This window comes from Helianthus annuus, chromosome 15 (genome assembly GCF_002127325.2).
Source record: "Helianthus annuus cultivar XRQ/B chromosome 15, HanXRQr2.0-SUNRISE, whole genome shotgun sequence".
Taxonomy (NCBI): Eukaryota; Viridiplantae; Streptophyta; class Magnoliopsida; order Asterales; family Asteraceae; genus Helianthus; species Helianthus annuus.
The window spans coordinates 101,101,562-101,117,781 of record NC_035447.2 but is presented as its reverse complement, the minus strand read 5'-3'; the positions used below and the strand labels follow the sequence as shown (position 1 = coordinate 101,117,781).

Genomic DNA, 16,220 nt, shown 5'->3' with positions numbered 1-16,220 from the left:
CTTTCTAAAGGGCCCTTAAATGGTCTTGAAGTGTATCTTGAGAATTATCTATATATATTCTAAAGTTTAGTTATATGTTCTATTTTAAAACCAAAATTTATGGTTGTTTTAAATGCATCATCCTATAAAAATCCTATTAATTGCATTTAATTTATATTAAATAAATAAGAGATAAGATAAAAAATAAAATAAAATAATTATATATCAATAATCATTAAAATTAATATCATCAATAACACATTATACTAAATAATATATTATAGATAAAGGTAGGTTAGTTTAAAGTTAACTTTGATCTTAATTTGTTTTAATAATTGGTTTAAAGATAATTATTCCAAACTTATGATTATTCTATAAAATAATCTTTGATAAGGTAACCATAAATTTAAATTTCGAAGTAACTAATATATTAAAAGTAGCTCAAATATAATTCGTAATGAAAACACAACAATATCTTTTCAAAGAAAACATATAATAAAAAAAATAGGTAAAGGGATCCAAATGATATCAAATATTAAGAACTTATCCATGATATTAGTATCAGAATTTAATAGATTAAGATAAAATTTAAACCGAAAGATCATAAGTATCATAAAAATATCATTAAATTAAAGTTAAAAAGTAAAGAAAAGAATTATTATTATAATATTAAAATAATAAAAATATATAAAAAACTATATATATTATTAAAATATTAAAATTACTATTTGTACCGATACCAAACAAGACCGTACCGGTATTTTCGATACCAGTACCGGTTGACACCAAGCTTATCCCACCCCGTGATACTAAAAAATCATTAAATTAAAGTTAAACAGTAAAAAAAAGGAATTATTATTATAATATTAAAATAATAAAAGTATTAAAATAACTATATATATATATATATATATATATATTCTAATATATTATTAACAAGATTTTGGCTAAATTAATTAGATTATTATAAATAATAATAATAATTTACAAATAAAACAACACAATTTGCAACAAAGCAATGCATGAAACACCATATTAACATATAGTACAGTACATTAATGCTAGAACCTAATCTATACTATATTATAAAGCATTTCATAAGGATACCAACCAAATTTAAGTAATTACAATCTTTTATACTTATGGTACAACAACTTAATGATGTTAGTAAGGGGTGAAATGGTCTTTCTACATTAATATTAAAAAATAAAAAAAATAATTATCTATATCTATATCTATCTATCTATACTATATTATAAAGCATTTCATAAGGATACCAACCAAATTTAAGTAATTACAATCTTTTATACTTATGGTACAACAACTTAATGATGTTAGTAAGGGGTGAAATGGTCTTTCTACATTAATATTAAAAAATAAAAAAATAATTAAATGAGAATATAATCACAATTAATTATAATAATACAATAATAAGTTCGGTTCTTAAATGCAATTAATAAACGAAACCTATTGGGATAAACCGCAAAAGCACTCCAAAGGTCCAATTTCAATCAATATGTAATAAATTTGACCGATTAAGGAATCTCCTATCATTGCTATAAATTCACAATTTCACTCAACATCAACTCCTTTGTCTACTATTGTGCGAGTTAGAGTCGAAAAGAAAGAGATAAGAAAGAGATAAGTTGATATGAAATTTATTTATCTTGGTGGAAAGGTGTGTTCTTTTATACCCATTTCAACATTTATTGGAAAAAACTTTGGTTTGTTTCTTAAAATATTCAAATGGGATAACAGTTTTCTTTTACATAATCTATGAGTTTATATTGATGTTTTATTATGTTTTTGGTGATTTAGTGGTTTTTTTTTTCAAATTATGATTTTATATTACATATAAAGTATACACACAGGTTATTGGATACAAAAAGACAGACACTTCATACTTCATCAAGGTACCCTTGCATGACTATAGTATCTGGAACCATTTACCAATGTATTGTTTAATTGTTCATAAATTTATAGTCTTTTTCCTTTTTGCAGCTTCATGTATATGGAGGTGTAAAAGGGTGAGTATGAGAAAAGTTATTCATTTGGAGATAGACATTTATTTGGCCTATTGGTATTTCCTTTTTTAATTTCTACTTTACTATTTTTTTAAAACATATGATGCTTTTGTGTGATTTAATTGATACTATATATAGGCAATATAGATGCAGAGGAAATATTTGAGGAGGTATTGTTTGACAGGATTGGGCAGCAAACTTTAAGGGCTCGGATGTTTTCAACCCGCGCAAAAGATTTAAATTGATTGCGTTTATCTATACTATCGTATAAAGCATTTCACAAGGGTTCCAACCAAATTTAAATAATTGCAACATATTATGCTTATAGTACAACAACTCAATGAAGTTAGTAAAGGGAATTAGTCTTTCTACATGAGTATAAATTGATAAATACAATTAAATTGATAACTTTATAAATTAAGTATTGTTAAATACTTGATAAAGAATTAAATCATTTGACTTAGTTGAACATCATCACCTTCCTCATATTTACATTGCTTTTCCATTTCAAGTTCTCCGTAACCGATTACTTGATTGAATTTTATAATTAAGTCATTATTATTTGGTTTAGTAATTGCTAAACATCATACAAATAAGGTTACAACCTTTTTTGCAATTTTATCAGATAGTTGATGAACATCATATGAAATAAAAATAAAAATAAATAATAATAATAATAATAATTAAATATAAAAAAACTTAATCAACGTTATTATGAATTTAATTATAACTATAAATGGTTTTAAAACTTAAAAGATGCTAACCAATTAGAAACGAAAATTACTAAAAGGTAATTTCATGGGGTATTATTATCTATAATACCTAATAATTGCAACAATAATGATTAAATAATGAACTTAATTACAGATGGTTTAAAACTCAAAAGAATGCTCTTTGCATCTTACCTCAAATCTCATGGAATAAGGTTCAAATGATAACCATTGCATAATTAGGAACCACTTTTTAGCCCTTGGATCGTATTTTGATGGTTGAGACCTTTAAGTGCAATATCTATATCTCTAAGATGAAGATAATGTATGGTAATGAAGATTTGGAGCAGCAAGAGGTAAAAACAGCCCGAATTTTTCCTTTTATAAATTCGATTCGATTCGTGAGTGTTAGTGTGTGTGTTTATATTGATTAGGGTTTCATCAAATGCAATGTGAGGGTTTCCAATCGGTGTTTATACAAATAATATAGAACCCAATTTTTATGTATGTGTATGTAGTGTGTAGTATGGGGTCTTGCTTACCTCATTCAAGGAATAACAATGGAAGACAGGGGTCATTGATTTCGAAAAACTCCGCCCCTTTGTTCGCCTTCTTCCTGATTTTAAGTTACGGTGAGTCAATTTCCTTTTTTCTGATTCTAATCGATTAAGAACTATACGTGATTAACCAACGAATTATGGTAGATTTTATGTTTCTATTGCAGTATTTGGATTGAATTGACTGTTGCAATTTAATAATCGTCAGTTATAGTTCGTGTTTTGAATATAGAGAAACACTGACTTATTTAAGGTGCTTGATTTGGGTGAATAGTAGCAATATAAACTGCTATTGTAATTTGGTGTGATATTCAATTCAATATCAGCAACCTAATCAACACTACTAGAAAAAAGACCTTTAATGACACACGAACAATGACACACACTAATTTTATGACATGCAAAAATGTGTGTCATAAAAAAATGTCATCATTTGTAAAATATGAAGGATTTATGACACACGTTTTTTTGTGTCATAAAAACCGTCATCTTTTCTTAAATTTAAAGAATTTATGACACATATTTTCGTATGTTATGACACACATTTTTTATGTCATAAAAATTGTCATCTTTACTTATGCCAGTTAAATAAATTTTCGTTTCCCTCCTTTACACCCATCAACTTATTTCAATCTTTAAAATTTTCCTCCTACTAAAATTTATTCCCTTGTAATTTCCCCCTAAATTTTTCACTTAAAATAAAACAAAATAGTTTTTGAAATACATTACATGAAAGTATGAATTTTAGTAGACTAAATTGCACAAAACAACTTTTATGTTATACTTAAATTGCACTTCATACATTTTACAATATAATCGACAAAAACCAACCTTTGTGTTCATATTTTACTACAGGGGCCAACCTTTAACATTAACCTTGTTTGTTTTGTTGGTTAAGTTACCTCACATGCAAAGCATGTGAGGGTATTATGATAATTTTACATCCTTACATTTTTTATAATAAACAAAAAATAATTATGTAGATTGTCTTCACCAGTCCGTTCAAACAAAACCCTAGTTTTAGGTTTGATACAGGTTTCTCTATTATTTCTTTTGGATAAGTCAAACCTCAAATTATACCACCATTACTATCCTGGTTTATTTCTATCTAACAAACCATAAAAATCCATCACTTACTATATAGTTGATATTTTTTATCGTCACAAGCCAAACAAATACCGACAAACAACGCCGATACATGTACCGTATTCGTTTTTATGGCTTTATCGACGTGTCTGTATACGATTCGTTAAACATAGAGTTGTATTCAAAATCATGTAATTTTTTTTGGTATCGTAACATATATCGAGTGCTAGCACTGACTAACAGGAATTGTTAAAAATGGACCTTATTGATTCAAATCGACAATCACAGAAACTTGATTGTTCAATTTTGCCAAATAAGAACGCAACGTGCCATTATGTGTTAACCACATGGATTAAAGTTGTAGTGTACTCTAAAGTTTTTTATATATTTTAAATATTTAGCATTAAACGTGTCTATGTTAGTATTTGTCTAGGCATGTAAAGTACATAGAATTAGAGGTGTAAACGAGCTGGGCCGAGCCCGAGCTCGACTGGGCTCGAGATTAGCTCGTCATGTTTTTATGAAGCTCGATCTCGAGCCTACTAATTTGAGCTCGAGCTTGGCTCGCAAGTAAGACCCAAAGCTCGAGCTCGGCTCGAGCTATTTTAAGAACAACCTCGGACTAGCTAAAAACTCGGCTCGTGCTCGCTTCAGTATCGCTTAAACGAGCCAAATATTGGCTCGAGCTCGGCTGGCCAATGTTATCATCATTATCTATACATATAAGAGTAAACTGCCATTTTAGTCCCTGAGGTTTGGTCACTTTATCCACTTTAGTCCAAAACTCAAACATTTTGCATCTAGGTTCCTGTGGTTTCAGTTTTATTGCCCTTTTGGTCGAAAAGTGAGATTAGGTCATAGTTATCTTATAAAATCCTGCTATTTTGTCCTTTTTCTCAGGGCAAAATGGTCATTTTTAATTAAAAAACTCTCTCTCTCTCTTAACCATCTATATATATATATATATTTAAGCCCATATCTCTCTCTTAACAAAAACTCTCTCTAAACCCTTTTTTCTCTAGATCTCTAAACCCTCTCTTAACAGAACTCTCTTTCACCACCAAACAATATACCACCCATCTCAGATCTGTTTTCCGGTGGCGTCCTCCGATGGAGGGTGATGCTTGTGGCGTTGTGGTTTATGGCGGTGTGAAGCAGCAGGGTCAATGAGGCTGGTGTGGTGGCTACGGTGGCAGTGGTGGCCTGCCCGTTGGTGGAGGTGTTCGTTAGTGGTGGTGGGTTTTGATGTAATTTTTTTCTAGACTTTATTATCTCTATTTCTATACCTTTATTTATGTTTAGTGTTTTAGTTTTATGTTCCTTTTTATTGAAGTTATATTTAAGATAACGTTTAAGTTTTCATTTGCAATTAATTTAAAATCAGTCCATCTCGCTGTCCAATTCAAATTTATTTTTATGGTTTTCGATCGGTGTAAAAAACGTGTCAATATTCTTTTGAGTTTATTTCTTTCGGTTGGTTGTTCTATTAAACAAAAATAGATATCGAACGCAACCCCGCAGCATAGCGTGGATAATCTCACTAGTTATTGAAAATAATAGATAAAAGTATAGAATAATCAAGTTTGAGAATTATTGAAAATAATAGATAAAAGTATAGAATAATCATGAAAATTATAGATGAAAGTATAATGGTTTTGGGAGCAATTATACTTTCAAGTTTTAACCATAAACAAACACTGGGCACACGGATCATAATCTTAACCATCATTTATATAAAGAAATGAACAATCTTGACCGTCCATATTCCCATTGCCAGTTAATATCACACATCCATCTCAAAGCCAAAACCAAAAGCAAGATTTCTAATTTCTTTCTCCCAAACAAAACCAAGTCAAGTCTTCCCTTCGTGATTCACTTCTTTGCCAAGTATTGAAGATCGAAGATGAACATAATGTTAGTGCTCGAGTATTGAAGATCGAAGATGAACAGAATGTTAGTGCGCGTTTGTTGTTTAATTTATGCAATTGGTTAGTACCTTCGATCTGATTTTGTTATTGTGTGTGTTAGATTTCTAACTGAGTATTGAAGATCGAAGATGAACAGAATGTTAGTGCTCGAGTTCTCCGGTACCGATAGTGTCGGTGTTAGTGTTTGAGTCCTCCTGGTAGATCTGAATGAAGTCTCACACGAAGCTTTCGTTTTTTGCTACTGCCGCCACCAAACGACTTCGTCCATCACCTCATCAGATCTAGTGATGAAGATACAGAGATCGGGTTAAAGGGTTGTAGATCTGATTCGAGATGTTGTAGATCCGCCATGGTTTTCATTTTCTTTTTCGTTTTTCTCGATTCAAGCCATAAAACTTGGATTACATGATGGTAGCCAACCGTTGGGCAGGAAAGACACCACATTAAGCGAAGGCCAGAGTTAAGCGACGACCGGTGACCGGTGTTGGGAGGTTTTACCGGCTAGCGGCTCCGACACCTCAATTCCGCGTGGTCTTCTGATGGAGATTGTTCAATTTGATTTGATGATATCTTGTAATGAAATATTGTTAATGTTAATTTTGTTTGTTAGTATTTTATGAAATATAGTATAATATTTGTTAATATCATATAAAAAATGTTGTGTAAACTTAATTGTTTCGCTATAAATGTAATTTATTTTGTATTATTTATCAAAATTATATTATAAAGTTGATTATTTTGTTAAATATGTAATTTATTTTGTATTACGAGACATTAATTGTCTTTTAATGTGGAAATTAGTAATTATAACAAAATATATAAATTTTATGAAAAAACAGGTAAAATAATTGTTTTTTAATATGAAAAACAATAATTCTAATTTTTTTTAAGAATCAGGTAAAAGCATGACACGCATTTACGTGTGTCATCTTCATTTATGACAGGACTTTCCTTGACACGTATTGTGTGTCGTACATGTGTGTCATGAATGTGTGTCGTAAATTTGTGTCATGAATGTGTGTCATAAACAAATGACACACAAAAGCATGTCATCTTTATTTTATGACGGGGGCTTCCTTGACGTTCTTTCGTGTGTCATCTTTACCCTTTAATGACACACATTGCGCGTCATTAAAGGTTTATTTTCTAGTAGTGCAAATTGTTCCCTAAACATAGAGTAAATGTGTTCACTAGCAAGGTAATAATATGTACTAATTTTCAATTATAAGAGACTTCTAATAAGGAAATATAGCTATTAGGTTATGTCAAGGTAAGCATAGTTTATAAAGAATATGTTGCAGAATAAAGTTAATACAACATTTTAGTAATAAATAATAAACTGCTTTCTTATCTATAAAAGGGAACAAAACCTGCAATTTGACTTTTAGATGTCAAAACTGAATTTATATGTATATGTGTATGTAGTATAATATATATATATTTAACATCTATTTTACACCATCTAAAACAATGAAAAAGAAAAAATAAAAATAAAAAAATTTGAAAACTGTGACGGAGGGTTGAGAAACCACACGTCCATAGAATTGAAGTTTTGTGAGACCACATGTGGTGGGGCGCAAACCTCTCTCAAAGCGTCTTAAAAACGCGGGGGAACACTGTACCCTCGGGCGTTTTGGGCCTTTTTTTTGACTGGTAGTGCTACCACAAAGCGCCGAACGAGGAGTGGACTTTGGTCAAAATAACCATGGTCAAACGGCTAACTTTAAAAAAAAACCGGTTTTTGTTTTAAAAATCTATACTATATTCGCACTTTCGTACCGTGTCACGCACTATCTATATCAGTCGTCGTTCCAGGAAAAAACAATAACTATTATGCATGTCGTGCATCGCACGGGTGTTCCCCCTAGTTTCCATAAATTTTAAACCCTTGAATCTTTATTTATGGTAAAAAAGAATATTACAATGATTTACTACAAATAACAACAGAGATAAATAAGTGAGTAAAAGAATTGTAATTCTGAATTTGAGGAAAAAGAATAATCAGCACGAGGCGTAGTCAGGTAGGAATGGTTCATCTTTCATGTGACCAAAAGAGAGATTATTTATGATTCTTTCAGAAAATTTGAAGAATACAGAAACTTGAAGGGCCATTGATGAACATTATTGTCTGTTTTTTAAGACCATGTGTATGTTTTTTCATCAGTTTTAGGTGTTCGGACTCTCCGAAGTAACTGCACCACCTTCTGTTTCAGTTGTATTTTGTTGAGTCTGTGACCCTGAAAGGAATAACACATATAGATATGGTCAAAGATGGAACTTTGACTTGAAAATAATGTACAACTCAGTTAGGCATGTAGTACAAACCAATTCTTGGGATGTGATCACTTGTTGTAACCAAGTGGCCAACATGTATGCATGCATACATTATATATGCATTATTCATTACATAAGGCTGTAAGGAGTGGTTAAACACTTTGAAGTGGCAAACAAAAAAACCGACCAATCAGAGCGCGCCATGTCAATCAGTCAAAAATGTTTAAACTTTGGTGAAAAGTGTTGACAATGGTTTAAACACTTGGTGAAGTGGTAAACTATTTAAAAAAAAAGGAAAAAATTGTGATTGGTTGAGATAGGAATGGACCCCACCCACAATATCCCCTCTCTCTCTCTCTACCCTCACTCTCTCATGTTCCCGATCAGCAATATGTTACCGAGCGACAAAGAAAACGACGCGGCAAAGGGGTTGGCGGCGGTATTGCCGCGCGGCAAACCACTTTGTCACTTCCCTTTGCCGCACCACACCCTATACCCTAAGTGGCCTAACATTAACTGATACATTATATATGAAAATCATGTTAAACACCTCAATGCAAAAACGACATGTGTATTTACGGGTTGACACGGGTTTTGTTTTTATTTTTTTATTTTGCATATTATTGAGCTAAAGTTATAATTAAAAAAAACATAAAAGTGTATAAAACAAGAGTAAACTGCTAAAATGGTCCATGAGGTTTGTTCACTTTTACCACTTTAGTCTAAAACTCAAACCTTTTGAATCTGGTCAGATTCAATTTCGTTGTCATTTTCATCCAAAAGCAAAATCTGATCAGATTTTTTCAGTTAACATCCAGTTTTTTTTTGTCTTGTTCCTCTCTTTCAATGAATGTCAAAATGGTCAGATTTTTTTTTAATTTGTTATAATAAAACGTTAAAAGACCATTTTGCCCTTCGTTAAAAGGGAGAAAAAGATTAAAATGCTAGATGTTAACTGAAAAATCTGACCAGATTTTGATTTTGGATGAAAATGGCAACAAAATTGAAACCACAAGGACCCAGATTCAAAAGGTTTGAGTTTTGGACTAAAGTGACAAAAGTGACCAAACCTCAGCGATCATGTTGGCAGTTTACTCATAAAACAATTATAAACCTTCTGCCGGTGTATCTTTTGATATTTAGCATAGAATGCATAATTGCAATTACAACATAAAACATGTCCTAGAAAAGTATATAAAGATTGTTTAACAGGTGAACTCGTTAGGTTGACCTGAATCCGACTCATTTAGCTAGTAACTTTTAAGAGTTCAATATGAAGTTGATTCAAACATGATTAGAATACATCACACTCACAATTTAAAGTTAGGTTAATGTGTGAATATTGTAGTCTTGAGAAAGTATTCTCTTAAGCAGCATATTGAAGAAATGGTCTAATTGAGTAAATAATAGTTACAACCCTTTAACAGTTAAAAAAATCTCAAAATATATGAAAAAGATTAAAGAAGAAGACAAATATAACCTTAATAACTCACCCTACACAAACAAATGAATCTTGAATTCACATGCACTACCAACTGTTTTACTGTTTGGTTTACTCATTCTGTACATCGTGCATCATTTTCTCATTGACCCCATCATGGGCCTATGACCATCATCCCTTACAGCTCATCTCACATGGTTTTTATGGGCCCCACCATTACCACACACATATATTATGATGTAAACATACACATATATGTTTATATTTTAGATATATGAATTCTAATTGTGTATCTTCACATGATTGTATTCTTAAATATTAACATATTAGTAACTAATGTCAAAGGGTATATGTTTATTCACAATCTTAAATTAGTAAGAATAATAAAATGATATATAACATCAAGTGACTTTTGTTTTTATTCTTTTGGTCAAAGAGACAATACATATAAGCCATATACATATAATGACACATGGTTTGTATTGAATGAATACACATGTATAGCTAGTAACTAACATGTTATATAAGTCTATATAACATGAGTTTATCATGAATAATGTATTATCTAACTTTGTTATATACGAATCACGTCACGCTTAGAATTATCAACATTGTTTTTCCTTTGACGAACCCATAATAATTTAAATGCAACACAAAATTCTATCAAGTTGAGATCAACATAACCAATCCTTCTTCGTTATAACTAGTCGTGTTATCTTATATAGAAAAGAATGCTGGTCATGTTATATCGTATAAAATGATCCAACATGACCATATATATATAAAAGTAGATATATAAGTTTAGAGTATAAGACATAAAGATGATGTCATATTTGTTAAAACTTAAAACTTACCAGTGGGAGAGGGAGAAGGAAAATGATGTGTCGTGGGGAGTAACAATTGTGGAGGTGATGGCGTAAGATAGCCAGGGAACGTTGACAGGTCCATCTGAGGCGTAGGATAGTAAAGATAAGAAGGTCCTTGGATACGTTGCGCCTGTGTTGCACCAAATGTTCCTCTGTGTGTTGGAGCATAATAATAAGGTGTGGAGACTGTTGGACTTGTGGGCCCATACATTTGATGATAGTATGGCTGTTGAAGTGCTGGATTGTACATTGCCTGCTAAAACACACACACACCCAATTCATTGTTATTATCACTTGTATTTTATGGTACAGCTTCATTAAAACATACAATTACAACTTTAATATAATTTAGTGTGTAGCATCAAGCTCAAGGAAAACCCCTACGAGTTTTGAGAAGTTAGAGAACTCCACCTTTCTGTGCGAGTTTCGACCCCATTTTCTTACACCCCTAGTTTAAGATGTTCTAAAGCCGGTTGTAAAAAAATTCGAAATGTTGTTTTTGACCCCTTACAGCAGCAGTAAAAAACTGATTACATAAGCATGACATCACCTTTTTACAACATTTACGGCTTTTGTTTAAAAAAACGATTTTTTTTTGGAAAAATTGATTTTTTAGGATTTTTGGTAATTTTTATTCTTGAAAAAACTTTCGTAAGGCTGAATTCTCTAAGTTCTCACAACTTGTATAAGTTTTCAATTCGTAAGACCGAGTTCTCTAAGTTCTCACAACTCGTATGAGTTTTCAATTTACCCTAACCCTTAGTGTGTATATATACATATATTAAATACTAAAATAGTTTTTAATCAAATAAACTAAAGACAATTACAGATCATTTAAAAGGAAGATATTAAATAATAACAAATATGATCATTATATAGAAGGGCTTACTTGTTGGTATGCGTAATCGGGTGTGTATGTCGCATATCTGCATTTAGAAAACTCAGTCATTATGTAGTATAAACCGGAAATATTCTATCTCTATCAGATGGCTATATGTAAATTTTTATAAAATAACCCTATCTTTAATATTGTATGTGATTATGAGTTGTGTATGCATAGGAGAGAGGAATTCATTAATATGCGTATATGAATTTAGTTATATGTGTTACATAATTTTTTTTAATAATTTTAGTTATACGAAAATAAAAGTTGATAGACAGCCATAATAATAAGTAATGGCTATATCCCCGACAATATACTTAGGTATAAGTATAACACACTGAAAAATTAAATTTTCTTAAAAGAAATATTAAATGGGACCATTTAAAATCTGTAAAAGCTGAAGGTTGTCTGGAGTTTTATGTTAGCCTGCAATGCCAGCCAACTTGGCAATAAAGTTGCACTTTTTCTTGTAGAAAAAATAAATAAAACTGTATTTACTTATAGTAAAACAATATTGTTTAGTTCATTGTAATTTAAGTAATGATTTTAGCCTTACAAATGCTTTAATCAATTACTAAATCATTAACAAAACGATCTTAAGAAATAATCTATCTTTTTTTACCGTTTATACCTTTAAAAAAACAACCCAAGTGATGACTTTTTATATTGGTGGGTATCATTGCATGTCAATATTAAAAGATGAATTCATGGTTAAAATTATAACATCATTAAATTTTGGTTTTTAATCTTATGTGAATATATATACTACTTTTATTTCTTTCTTTCTTCTTTTTTTTTTTTTTTTTTTTTTTTTTTTTTTTTTTACTTTTTGACCTAAATTTATAATTAAAAAGTATGAAGACTAACCCATATTGTGGATACATGATAGAAGGTGGTGGTGGAGGTGGCGGACGAGGACCTAGAGGTGGTTGTGCCACCCCGCTATAAGATGCTGACGCGTTTTGACCCGTTGTATTTATCCCTTGAAATCCAATATTTCCTCCTTGATGTCTTCCTAGGGTTTTCAATAAAAAAAAACCATCATATAAAACTATCAAACTATTTCTATAGTCCATAGATACATGAAAATAAATCAAACACTATACCACTAGTCATAACGTGTTAAACTAAATAAGTTTTCATAGAACAAATTTATGTAGAGAACCACGAGAACTGTATAATATAATACCTCGAGGAGAAGAACGAGGCCGACCAAGAGACGCGATATTACAATTAGCTCTTCTCCCATCAATCATAGGGTTGGGATCATGACAAGCCTGTTTTGCAGATTCCGGGTCTCTATAAGTTACCTAATTTACAACACATATAAATTCTTTAACTTTGGATTTTAAATATTATAAACAAAGTATATATTCATATTCATATATTCAATATAAAATATAAAATTACTTACAAATCCATAACCCTTAGATTTGCCAGTGATTTTATCAGTGATGATGACAGCTTCAAGTATGTGACCAAACTGTTCAAAGTACGTACGCATTTCATCAGTCTGTGTCTCCCAAGCAAGCCCACCAACAAACACTTTGGTTGAAGTTGTATCACCAAATGGAGATCGATAATGTTGGTACGCCATTAATAATATTTTGTAATATATATATATATATATGTATATATGAACAAGATTCTGAGCGTGGGTTTGTTGATCAAATGTAGTTCATGCAGAATCAAAACTGTCTTCTGGTTTTCTGATTCTGTCGTCAACTTCCATCAATATAAGAAAGGAAAGATTGATGTTTCTGGTGTTTGATAAAAAGGTTATTGATAACAATAATAATAGTAATAATAATGATAATAAACAGAAAGAGTGGTGGAGAGAGAGAATCCGACAGTTGCAAACTATTATTTGCTGTACATCAGAAGAGAGAAGTGGGGTGAGTTTATGGCTTTGTTGTAACAAATGACAGCTGCTGCAAGGAGAGAGATGATGATATATATATATATATATATATATATATATATATATATATATATATATATATATATATATATATATATATATATATATATATATATATATATATATATATATATATATATATATATATATATGGTAATGCTAGACAGAAAACCCTCAAATTCTTAAAAAACTCTGGAAACCCAAATCTCCTCCCATTTTTACCCAACCTCCCGACATTTTTTTTTTTTTTGAAAAAAATTACACATGTAATATACATGTTTTAGAGTGTTTTGAGGCAAAAAAACAAAAAAGCGCCGAAGGGATTTTTTAAAAAAAAATAAACAAAATTCAGTGCCTAACATGTGTTAGACAAAAATGCTGAAAGTTGCTGAATTTTTTTTTTTTTTTAAATTATCCCTTCGGCGCTTTTTTGATTTTTATGGCTCAAAACTCTTAAAAACATGTATATTACATGTGTTATTTTTTTCAAAAAAAAAAAAAAATGTTGGGAGGTTGGGTTTTTTAGGGTTTTTTATATAGATAGGGTTTTCTATCTAGCCCTACCTATATATATATAATACAGAGATTGAGGGTATGAATAGTATTTGATCGCATCCTAACTGTCGTTACCATTAATAATTAATAAAATTAATAAAATGTCATATCCTCATCTGTCAAATGATCAATCTACTCGAATATTTTCCAACACATTCAAACACACATATACATACATGTATATATATGTGTACAAATATAAGAAGGGTAAAGGGCACCCTATAGGCTATAGCTTAGTTCCCCTGTATGAGGACTTAAATAAATTGTCCTTCAAGACAAAAAGGTGACCACCACTTGTAACTTGGGACATGTTTACCATAACTAGTTGTATGCATTGTATATTGTATACTATTATATATATTTATTTATACATATACGAGCATCCACAATGATGCCCATATGGCATCATCTGGATTTACCAACAAATTTAATCTTAAACTTTTTTTTAATGACAAATTTGGATCACTAACGGACCACTGGAGTATCATCGTGTCACCAACGGAATCACCCGATCATATCCATCTCCACTAGGCTATAATGCATATACACCAATTCAGGAGTAAAATTTAATCCTAAACTACTCCTTGCTATTCAAGACCTCCTATTAAGAGACAAGAGTCTCTACTAAGTGAGTATTTTCAGTAAACTTGCTAGGATCGTGCTACTTGACTACAACTCTTATATAACTTTTTAATATCCATCATATGTATTCACTGATTTTTCTCCCTATTTAGTCACTAATCATCATATTTATTCATATAGAGGTTTGTGATGTGATAAAGTTAGATGAAGATTTAAAACTTACTCAAATATCGTGTCCTAATATGTGTGTGGTTTATGTTGCCCAGAATTGATCTTTGATCTCTAGAACATGAATAACTTGAATATGTAAACTGAATGTTTGACTACAAGTGATGATTACAATGAGAAATTGAAACCCTATTTATACTAATCCAAAAGTGCGATTGAAAGGACGCGTCTCCTCCTTGAATCGATGTGTCGCTTGAAACTTGTGGCCTTGTTGCCCTTGTTGAATCGGCTGTAAGGATGTATCGATTCATCAAGTAGTAGGTTATAATCTTTTGCTTGGCCATTTCTAGTCCTCACACTTGTATTATGTTCTATTTACAACTTAAACTAACTAATAACTACTTATTAAACAACCCTTGTACTTAGGATGCGTAGGGATTAGAAGTTCATTCACCCCCTAATCACGAACATCCTTGAGTTGTTGCAAAACACGAACTTCGAGCAGTTTTATCTTCTCGAATCTCCTTGGTATACACTTCATATGGATCTTCTTATTCATGAACCTTGCTCTTCACGAACTTTGCTTCACACTTCTCGACCGCACTTGATTTGTATCACATGAACCTTTTCTTGTGTAGTTGTCTCGACACGAACTTCACCCGGTCTTGATTAACTTGCCCGCATCACATCTCACGAATTAAATCCATCTCGCAAAGATTAAATATCCTCGTCATGGTTGTCTCTCACAACGAGTTCTTCATACTAATTGCTTCTATCACGGATTCTTCACTTTTACTTGGTCCATTCACTGGATTGTGTTATTGCACCTTTCACAGTTTATTTCCGCATCACATGGTTTCTTCACTTTGATCGTATCACACGACCAAATTTCATGTTTCTATTTCTCTTCAGCGTCTAGGCATGTCAGAAGAAGTGTTGGTTCATCATCTTCTTCCGTTTCGACCAAAAGTGTCTGATTTTCCTTGGTTTTCTTGTATGAGCATTCGTAGGCAAAATGCCCTAAGTTTCTCACATCTGTAGCAAGTGATTTTCGACTTATCTCTCATATTCGACGTCTCTCACTTGCAATCATCCCTTTTTGGTTTCCCCGTTCCTTCTGACTCAGAAGAGGTGTGTCCTTCACACTAATGTTGATAATTGTCTTTCCCTCGACCTCATGACGGATGGAATCTCCTCGTCCATGATTTTCAACATGTTGTCCATGACCCGCATACAAGATTTCTTC

At 31.3% G+C, this 16,220-nt stretch overlaps 1 protein-coding gene and 1 long non-coding RNA gene across 4 annotated transcripts; one reads left to right on the top strand and one right to left on the bottom strand.

The window, feature by feature from the left end:
• Window positions 1-1,704: 1,704 nt before the first annotated feature.
• Window positions 1,705-2,376, top strand: LOC110909925. Its single transcript, XR_002575724.2, has 3 exons — window positions 1,705-1,892; window positions 1,981-2,059; window positions 2,142-2,376. It is a non-coding gene; the product is annotated as an uncharacterized LOC110909925 (long non-coding RNA).
• A 5,784-nt stretch (window positions 2,377-8,160) lies between these two features.
• Window positions 8,161-13,684, bottom strand: LOC110912075 (RNA-binding protein 38). Of its 3 annotated transcripts, none has more exons than XM_022156747.2 (6): window positions 13,163-13,684; window positions 12,938-13,058; window positions 12,616-12,763; window positions 11,755-11,791; window positions 10,854-11,118; window positions 8,423-8,521 (listed from the first exon to the last, which is right to left on the bottom strand). In XM_022156747.2, the coding sequence occupies exons 1-6, from the start codon at window positions 13,343-13,345 to the stop codon at window positions 8,451-8,453; spliced, it is 825 nt and encodes a 274-aa protein (XP_022012439.1). In that variant the 5' UTR covers window positions 13,346-13,684; the 3' UTR covers window positions 8,423-8,450. The 3 variants fall into 3 exon arrangements, with proteins under 3 accessions (XP_035840627.1, XP_022012439.1, XP_022012438.1); XM_022156746.2 differs by having other exon boundaries at window positions 10,854-11,121; window positions 13,163-13,683; XM_035984734.1 differs by lacking the exon at window positions 11,755-11,791 and having other exon boundaries at window positions 8,161-8,521; window positions 13,163-13,683.
• Between the last annotated feature and the right edge of the window lie 2,536 nt (window positions 13,685-16,220).